This window comes from Limulus polyphemus, unplaced genomic scaffold (genome assembly GCF_000517525.1).
Source record: "Limulus polyphemus unplaced genomic scaffold, Limulus_polyphemus-2.1.2 Scaffold342, whole genome shotgun sequence".
In the NCBI taxonomy this organism is placed as follows: Eukaryota; Metazoa; Arthropoda; class Merostomata; order Xiphosura; family Limulidae; genus Limulus; species Limulus polyphemus.
Window position 1 is genome coordinate 492,241 of NW_013665952.1, and position 10,320 is coordinate 502,560.

Sequence of the window (10,320 nt, forward strand, 5' to 3'; positions counted from 1 at the left end):
AATCTAAACAAACGTTGATATTAAAATAAATATATAATAACAAATTCGTTACATATCTAATAAATTAAATAAAATACTATAATCTACCATTTCTTACTCCACAATATTAAACCATGCCTGAATTATGACGATAAAGTTAAGTTTAATTATTTTACATCACTCTGCATACAGATATCTTAATTACGAGTTATTATGTATTTATTTAGATAATGATTAAAATACCTTCTGTTATAGACTTTCAAATTAAAGATGCTTTAAGATACCAGGTGTTCTCACACTGATATCGTAATACTCTACGCTCTGTAGAGTATTTGCATTCAACGAATTAGTTCCTCTCTCGTGATACCTTATAACATTTCACTAGGTATGGATTTATTGATAAAAAAAAGTGAACAGATATATAAATTTAATTTATAAAACGTATATTATTCCTCAGAACAGCTTTTCTAAAATTTACTGTGACGAATCTAGGCTAATTTATTAATTATTAAAGAACTGTCAGAAACAGGGACACTATACCTATCAGATCTCCACGGCGGTAGTCTTATGCATAAAAATTTGGTCAGATTATTTTCATAAGCAACAAATCTCGAATGATTTCATCGGACTAATACTAAAATAAGTATGAAAGTCATTAATTGTTTCCTTGTTTGATTTCGCGCGAAGTTACGCGAGGAATATCTACGCTAGTGTTTCTAATTTTGAAGCGATATACTTTGCCATGTCCGAGAATCACCTCATGAGCGAAACGAGATCAGCACCGAAGTCAGAACATCCGCCTATAATAACAATACAATTTCCTACTCAGAAAAACAAAAACGTAACATAGTTTCACGTCGGTGTTATTTAGCATAAGAAACAAAACTAACAGAATTTATAGTTTGTTTGGTCGAACAGTTTTGTGTTCCACAACTAATTGCTAAAAGTACATGCTTGAAGTAAAAATGTGTTCTTGTTTTTTGTAGTAAAACTACACTGGAATAATTAAATACATACCTAAGGTTCAAAGCAATATTTATCGCTAGAGTAGGCCTAGCATAACTAGAGTTTCCCTATCGTTTATATCCGGTGGCAAGTAGTCAGTTTGTAACAGGGGTAAAATTAAGCTAGTACTTATCGGTACTGAGTATCAGAACTTATTTTTAAGGCGGCACTAGTACCGGGACGTATTTGAGATTTTTTTGTTTTTTGTTTACACATAGATTTTTTTTCTTTTTGAAAAACATGTCTACTTCACCCGGCTGAGTACCTCCAATTTTTTTTTTATAGAATTTCATCCCTGGTTTGTAAATGCATAGTCTTAAAAAAATAACAATTGTTACATTTTTCATATATTAGTGTCATTTAATGGCTTGGTTTGAATTTCGCGCAAAGCTACAAGAGGGCTATCTGCGCTAGCCGTCCCTAATTTAGCAGTGAAAAACTAGAGGGAAGGCAGCTAGTCATCACCACCCACCGCCAACTCTTGGGCTATTTTTTTTATAAACGAATAGTAGGATTGACCGCCACTATATAACGCCCACACGGCTGAAAAGGCGAACATGTTTGGTGGGATAAGGATTCGAACCCGCGACACGCAGATTGCGAGTCGAGCGCCCTAACTACCTGGCCATGCCAGTCTTCCATGTAATGAAAAATGACTAATTAACACACAGAACTAGCTTATTGTTTCAAAGTTTTTTTTTTTTCATTTTATTAATACCTACGACAACAGATCAATTTTAGGGGAACTTAATAAGTAATATATTCAAACTATATTTTAGGGACAGAAAACATTCATCTTGTAAGTTTTTTTTTCTTTTTTGCCTACTGTGTTCTCTCCTGATGCTGCATCTCCCGCCGTCCACTGATTGTTTGCAACTATGGTGTTTTGAATGTGAATGAACAACATAGTACACTACTGAGGCAGTAGGAAAATCAGTTATATCAGAAGATCCGAAGAAACGAAGCATCCATACGTGTTTAAGGCAGCTAGCTCAAAGCAGCACAAGTCTAGCCAAATCATATCAAGCGTTGTTGCCAATTATACGTGCTCAAACTCAAATCAGCATAAGTCTGGACAAGTTATATCAAGTGTTGTTGCCATTTTATGTGCTCAAACTCAAAGCAACATAAGTCTGGCCAGAACAGTTCAAGTCTTGGTTCAGTGGGCAGAGTAGACATAGTAGGCTTGAGAACTTTAATGGACTGCAACTGCCTGTTGAATGAAAAGGGGACAACGTTTCGGCTTCTAAACTGAGGTCTAAAGGCCCCCCCTTTTCATTCAACAGGCAGTTGCAGTCCATTAAAGTTCCAAAGCCTACATTTTCAAGTCTTGTTGCTATTTATACGTACTCAAACCATTGCCTTGGCCAAAAGTCTTCCCATAGATCAGGGGTGTTTGTTAAAAATGATTGTTTTTTTAAAGCAAATAGTGAAATACATTACAATGCTCTCGTAACTAATATTATGTAAAACAAACATTTACAACATTAATCTAATGTTTTAATAAAACCGCATTGCGCTTATCAATAACTCTTGATCAAAACAAGTTGCCTACATAGGTCATAACTAAAAATTAACCCGTTAATTAACATTTTGTAAAGAGAAGCCTAAATGTATCTTGGGAAGCCATATGAACATTTATACGATTTTTAAAAGTAAACGTTTCAGGATAGAATGAAAGAACATGACATGACAAATATACATATTAGAACACGCGGAATATATATATATATATATGACTTCATTAATGTATTTTAATTTTCTAGCTCCACGTGGGTTGTATCCGGTAAGGCAGATCCAGTCATGCCTCCACGAATCCATGTTCATCCTGATTCTCCTGCTAAAGGTAGCCAATGGATGAAACAGGTTGTTTCTTTTGACCGATTAAAGCTGACCAATAATCAAATGGACGATAATGGTCACGTAAGTTCTTTTTATAAGCAATTGACAAACAAAAGTTACTTAAACGCATTTGAAAACAATAACATTTCAATCTGTGTTTGTATGGGCATGCTCAGACTCAGTCTGGATCAGATTTTTATTCCTACAAATATGGTCGAAACTTAAAAGGTTTCTTTATCATCGCAATTAGTAAGTCTTATAGTATGGAGGTTCGTTTTCCTTCGAGCTCGGACTCGGTCGGACCTGTAGATGAAAAACTCCTACAGTTAGGATTAAAAATCTAATTTCGAATTTGTTTCTGCATTCTAGGTCCGGAAAAAGCGCTTTCACTGCTTCTGGTTGACAATCAGCTTCATGTTTAATCTGATTCTTACAGAAAGACAGTTAAAATACAGTTAATAATCAATGTATGCGTACCTGGAATATCTTGAGGCTGTTTTATTCGTATGTTCAACCTGAAGGGCATTTTATGCGCACTTGAGTTACTGGCCAGGTCAGAGACCCCTAGGGTTCTGATATAGCTGTTCCTAATTATGAACCACTGGTCAGAGGGAAGACAGCCAATCAGTAGAATTCTCAATCTTTGTCGGGCTTTGAAACGAATAATGAGACTTATTGCCTCTCTCTTAACGCTCTCACAAATCATGGACGTTAAGATCCGCAAGCTAACACGGTAACGCAGATTTAAAGTTAGTAGTAGTCTCCCTCCCCCCCAGTGGCACAGTCTGTGGACTTACAACGCTAGAACTCGGGTTTCGATACCCGTGGTGGGCAGAGCACAGATATTCCATTGTGTAGCTTTCTGCTTAACTTCAAAACAAACAAACGTTAGTAATATGTTGGTCAAGCTTATTGGGTTATATTTTGATAAAGATACCAACACTTTTATACATGCATAAATTCCAGCTATTTTAACGGTGTACATCTAAGAATTACACCTATTTTATGGATATATATTGTACATGCAAGGATAGCAGCTATTTTATGGATATACTGTACCTGTAAGAATTGTAGCTATTTTATGGTGTATTGTACATCTAAGAATTGCACCTATTTTATGGATATATATTGTACATGCAAGGATAGCAGCTATTTTATGGATATACTGTACCTGTAAGGATTGTTGCTATTTTATGGATAAATTATATTTGTTTTATGTACGTAAGAGTCTGTTAATACAATAGATAATAAATTATACCATCAGGTAACCCACTGAACCCTTGTAAAATTCGCACAGAATGTAATATCTCGCTCAGATAAGATTATACTGAAATATACAAAAGCTAAAGGAGTCCAAAGTATAGGGAATAAGAGAACTAGTCTAACAGACTAAAAATTTTGAAATCAATTATCATATGTGGTGAGTAATGGATAATAAGGAAACACATCTCGTATGCCCATTAGCAACCCATATTCTCTCATCTCTACAGATCAAGTATGTGGTCCTTTTGGTTGTACAGATTCCATCTTATCATATGCATAAATAGATGTATAACCTAATGTTCTGTAATTCGGTGATCCAGCTTTTTATTTCAGGTTTATTCTCTTTACACACAGATCATTCTTAATTCCATGCATCGCTACCAGCCAAGGTTTCACGTTTTATACCGTAACTCTAAAGATGAGGATCCCAGTCGAACTCAAAACTTCAAAACGTTTGTTTTTCCAGAAACCAAATTTATTGCAGTTACAGCTTACCAGAACCATAGGGTAAGTTAAGATTGTTTTTGTCATTTTCAAATCTGGATTTATTTTTCTGAAACCATAGTTGTCAATAGGTGTATGTTGTTTCAAATGTGTAGCAGCTGCATATTGTAGTGAGGCTTTTATAAGACTTGCTCTAACGTTTAGGGAGTAAATTAGTAGCACTCAACGTTTCTATTTAATCTGGCAACAAACAGCTTGAAAAACTCCACCTCTATTAAAAATAATGGTGTAAACCTAACATAAGTTTTGTAAGGCTTCTAGCAGTAAACTATTTTGCAGCACGAGCAGTATCCTTTAATTTTCTGTGATGAGCATTTCCATTATTTACTATTGTTTTTTGTTAGACATTTCTACAGTGTTGCACTAGTATATTCCCCACTTTTACGTTTAAGAAAATAAATTGCATAAAAATCACGTGAAAATTGTCAATTTTTGAGATGTTATTGCTTCTTATTGTTTGTAACCTTCACATGTCATGGCTCTTTCAGATAACACAACTTAAGATAGCTAGCAATCCATTTGCGAAAGGTTTCAGAGAAGGAGAAAGCCAAAGTTGGTAAGTTGTCTCATAGTTTTAACTTTAACGAAAAATAACTCGTTTTCTGACTTAATGCTGGTTTCCCAGGGTTTCGCGAGGCTCCTGGATGCAAATCTTAAAGGTTATTATGAGCACGTAAAATTATACCGAAGTGTTAATTAGATCGTCACATTCAAATAGAGAGTGGTTAGTAGTACTACTCTAATTTTAGCACTCTCAAGTCAAAAACTCCGATCTAGATAACAATGCTAACCACTGTCTGGCTGAATCTGATGTAGTACCAACACTTTAGTTCTTCGGTATAATTAAAGTCGGAGATATAGTGATAATCATTGTTTGACTGTGTGTAAGGCGGTACCAAAGTTTAAGTTCTTCGTTATACCTCTACGTGCTATAATAAGTTTTCTTCACATTCTGAAATTTCTAGCAGCGAAAACTAGAAAACTAGCAATAAGAAGTTATAAGTTTTCATTATTATCTATCAAATTCAGATTGTAAGATAAAATTGAAATGAGGCAAGTCAGAGGGTTGAGAAAGTTATATTTAAATGGTTTTAGAGCCTCACCACGTCGTTACAGTTCACATCGCCTCGTCTGGTCATGCTCTCTCTGACGACCGTGCATCTTGATATTAATCCTGCAGTTAGAGTTTTTCACACTGAACACATGACACAGAGTTTGTAGGGCTTGTCTAAGGTTATAGTATTCAATAAATCAATCAAGTATAATTGTTTTAATATATTTCGTGAAATTTTCCAATTTTGTCTGGTTTCTAGGAGAACAAAATGACTGGACGTGAAGGTATAAATTATACGTTGTAAAGTTACCAACACTACCAATATCTTAGAGCTAACAAACCAAACAAAACTTCCATCTTTTAAAAGTTATATTTGCAATTATTGAAAAATATGAAAATATATTAACATATAGTTTAACTCGTAGATCTTTGTGTTTACATTTAAATTATGAGTTAATCAATTAAGTAATTATCTGAAGCCTAGCAGCCACGTGAATTACGGGTGTTAGAAATAGCAACTTCCTTGTTTTAAAATTACACATTTGTTTGCAGCGAGATAGCGAAAGAATCATTTTAAGACTTGATATTTACAAAAGTAAGCTTAACTTAAAAATAAGATTTGAAATATTGCAACACGTAAAGCGTTTTATAAGGCTAATACATCTTCATAGAAAAAGCTGAGTTCGAATTAGAACCAATACAAAATATTTCTGCTTATTCTTATAAATCCATAAAACACTTTCATAAATGTGGTTTAACCTTATTCAAACGTAGCTTCAACAACAGGCAAAAAGGGAATTTTATATGTTATGGTAAATTGAACATAGTTATTTTAATGACGTTAGGCAAAAAATAAAGTTTACTAAATTCTTTGTAGGTCTGCTTCTTCAGCCTTATCCGATATCCTAGCCAGAATTCCACCCATCCAGAGACCTCCAAATCCCCAAAGACCAAGCTCTCTGAAACTCTTAGGTCTTTCTCAAGCTTCACCAGTGGCGAAAGCTGAAAAAGGTAAATAGTTTAATAACCTTAATTTGACATTTTGCCACCCAGAGTTTTACGGATACAAATAAACTTATCTACTTAATAAGATGGGTCTGCAGATCATCCAACATAATTCGACATCCGCTGACGGATCATTCATGATTGGAGATAACACTCTGTATTGACCTTGTATGGTTTTTATAGAAAATCATCTGGAATGTTAAATAACACCATGCTAATTACTTTAGACAGAATTCAACAGGCTGTGAATCATTAGTGACGTTTTTTGAACGAAGTTACGGTCTACTACACTAATCACCTCTTCTTTTGAGCCCTTAGAGTAAAAAGGTCATCTTAAATGCTGCCATTTGTGCTAAAGAGTATTACTTCAACTACTTGTTGTCATATCTTGGTTTTTATTTTCACAACGATAAGTTTTAAATTTTACATTCAATACTTTACTTGATTTACGCTGGTCTTCGACGTTTCGTTTAATACTTTACTTAATTTACGCTGGTCTTCGACGTTTCGTTTAATACTTTACTTGATTTACGCTGGTCTTCGACGTTTCGATTTATTTTCTGTTAAAAGGTAATTATTACCGCCGATGTTATAAGACTGACGGTCCAATCCAACTATTCGGTCTCAAAAGAGTAGTCCAGCATTTGGCGGTGGGTTCTGTTGACTAGTTGCCTTCCTTCTAGTCTATAGTTCCAAATTTGGAACGGCTATTGCAGATAGCCCTCTAGCGGTTTTTCGAAACAAATTAGAGATAAGCTTGAATTTGAGTAACGTCTCTTCAAAAAGTGGGACATCCAAATCTGTTTAGTAAAGGTTTATTGACATTTTATGAGCTTATACGTAATTCTAAGACTATTTTAATTTACTTTGAGAAGTATTTCTTTGTTCCTTGCAGAACAATTTGAAATAAAAGTTCTGTATTAATTTTTCTGAACCGTGAGTTTAGGATGTAATTGCTGTTTATTTTCGAGTTACACAAGGCTATTTGCGCACATAGCCGTCTCTAATTTTGAATTGATAGAAAAGGTGGAAGGCAGATGGTCAACAGCACTTATCGCTAACTCTTGTACTGCTCTTGTCTGATTTGACCATTACTCTTACAGCACACCAAGATCCCACATTAAAAATTATTTTTTTGCGGCAACGGGTTGCGAGCTATAAGTAATCGGACTCACAGGCCTAGCATGCTAACAATTTGGTCATAATGTGTAACAGAAACAAAATTTTCAGGATCTAGCAGCAATTAATTTCGTATAGTTAGCATTCGTCCGTTGTTTTTTTAACACCAGTATCAATGTAGAATTTGTTTTCACTTTGGCTTTAGAGAAATATTTTCTTCTTCTTTGTGGAGGTAAAAAAAAAGACTTTAAGGGAAAGTTTCAACTTAACGGACTTAATAACATCTATTTTTTAATACGTTACTATAAATTCTGATTTTATGCACTCCTGAATGAATATTATATTTACAATAAAAAAGTCTTAGTCACAAAAATATCAGTAAAAAATATTCGTTTCATCAGAAAAGATGGAAAGTAGAAAACTAATGACCAAAGGATAAAGTTAACAATCACAGATGTTACTTCAACAGGATTGCTTTCATTATAACTAACCTTACCATCAAGATTTATATCGCTGTTACTCTGCTACATGCTTGTTGTTGTCAAATCTAGGAGTCTACAAGTTAATCAACGCAAAATTTGATTTTTTGAATAAAATTAATGATAAAAAACTTTAGAATAAAATTAATGTTAAAAAAAACTTTAGAATACTTCAATAGTGTTAAGGTTCTATAGTCTAACATATAGAAACCTAAGCCAAGCCTCTTGAGCCACAGCACATATCTACTATTGAACAGAAATCTAAGCCACGCTTCGTGTACCAAAACACGTTTCTACTATTGCATAGAAATCTGGGCCATGTCTCGTGTACCACAACATGTATCTACTACTGTGTAGAAATCTGGGCCACGTCTCGTGTACCATAACACGTATCTACTACTGTTTAGAAACCTGGGCCACGTCTCGTGTACCACAACATGTATCTACTACTGTGTAGAAACCTGGGCCACGTCTCGTGTATCACGAAACGTATCTACTACTGTGTAGAAACCTTGGCCATGTCACATGTACCACAACATGCATCTACTACTGTGTAGAAATCTGGGCCACGTCTTGTGTACCGCAACATGTACTTACTATTGCATAGAAACCTGGGCCACGTCTCGTGTATCACAGCGTGTATCTACTACTGCATAAAAATCTGGGCCACGTCTCGTGTACCACAACATGTATCTCCTACTGTGTAGAAATCTGGGTCACGTCTCGTGTACCACAACACGTATCTACTACTGTGTAGAAACCTGGGCCACGTCTCGTGTACCACAACACGTCTCTACTACTGTGTAGAAACCTGGGCCACGTCTCGTGCACCACAACATGTATTTACTACTATGGAGAAATCTGAGCCACGTCTCGTGTACCACAACACGTATCTACTACTGCATAGAAATTTGGGCCACGTCTCGTGTACCATAACATGTATCTACTACTGCATAGAAATCCTGGGCCACTTCTCGTGTACCACAACATGTATCTCCTACTGTGTAGAAATCTGTGTCACGTCTCGTGTACCACAACACGTATCTACTACTGTGTAGAAACCTTGGCCATGTTACGTGCACCACAATATGCATCTACTATTGTGTTGAAATCTGGGCCACGTCTTGTGTACCGCAACATGTACTTACTATTGCATAGAAACCTGGGCCACGTCTCGTGTACCAGAACATGTATCTCCTACTGTGTAAAAATCTGGGTCACGTCTCGTGCACCACAGTATGTATCTACTACTGTGTAGAAATATGGGCCACTTCTCGTGCACCACAACGTGTATTTAATACTATGTAGAAATCTGGGCCACGTCTCGTGTACCACGACACGTATCTATTACTGTGTAGAAACCTTGGCCATGTCACGTGTACCACAACATGCATCTACTACTGTGTAGAAATCTGGGCCACTTCTCGTGTACCGCAACATGTACTTACTATTGCATAGAAATCTGGGCCACGTCTCGTGCACCACAACATCTATTTACTACTATATAGAAATCTGGGACAAGTCTCGTGTACCACAGCATGTATCTACTACTGCATATAAATCTGGGCCACGTCTCGTGTACCACAGCATGTATCTACTACTGCATATAAATCTGGGCCACGTCTCGTGCACCATAGCATGTATCTTACTTCTGCATATAAATCTGGACCATGTCTCGTGCGCCACAACATATATTTACTACTATGTAGAAATCTGGGCCACGACTCGTGTACCGCAACATGTATTTACTATTGCATCGAAACCTGGGCCACGTCTCATGCACCACAACATGTATTTACTACTATGGAGAAATCTGGGCCACGTCTCGTGTACCACAACACGTATGTACTACTGCATAGAAATCTGGGCCACGTCTCGTGTACCACAGCATGTATCTAGTACTGCATAGAAATCTGGGCCACGTCTCGTGTACCAGAACATATATCTCCTACTGTGTAGAAATCTGGGTCACGTCTCGTGCACCACAACATGTATATACTACTGTGTAGAAATCTGGGCCACGTCTCGTGTACCACAACATGTATTTACTACTGTGTAGAAATCTGGGCC

At 36.2% G+C, this 10,320-nt stretch overlaps 1 protein-coding gene across 1 annotated transcript in view; it reads left to right on the forward strand.

Annotated features, from left to right (window-relative positions):
- The window catches only part of LOC106457529 (T-box transcription factor TBX1-like), a 51,654-nt gene that overhangs the window by 35,568 nt on the left and 5,766 nt on the right, over positions 1-10,320 (forward strand). Inside the window, exons 4-7 of the mRNA XM_013916958.2 lie at positions 2,751-2,907; positions 4,444-4,596; positions 5,082-5,149; positions 6,525-6,658. Coding sequence (XP_013772412.2) covers positions 2,751-2,907; positions 4,444-4,596; positions 5,082-5,149; positions 6,525-6,658 — 512 coding nt within the window. The remainder of the gene's footprint in view (positions 1-2,750; positions 2,908-4,443; positions 4,597-5,081; positions 5,150-6,524; positions 6,659-10,320) is intronic.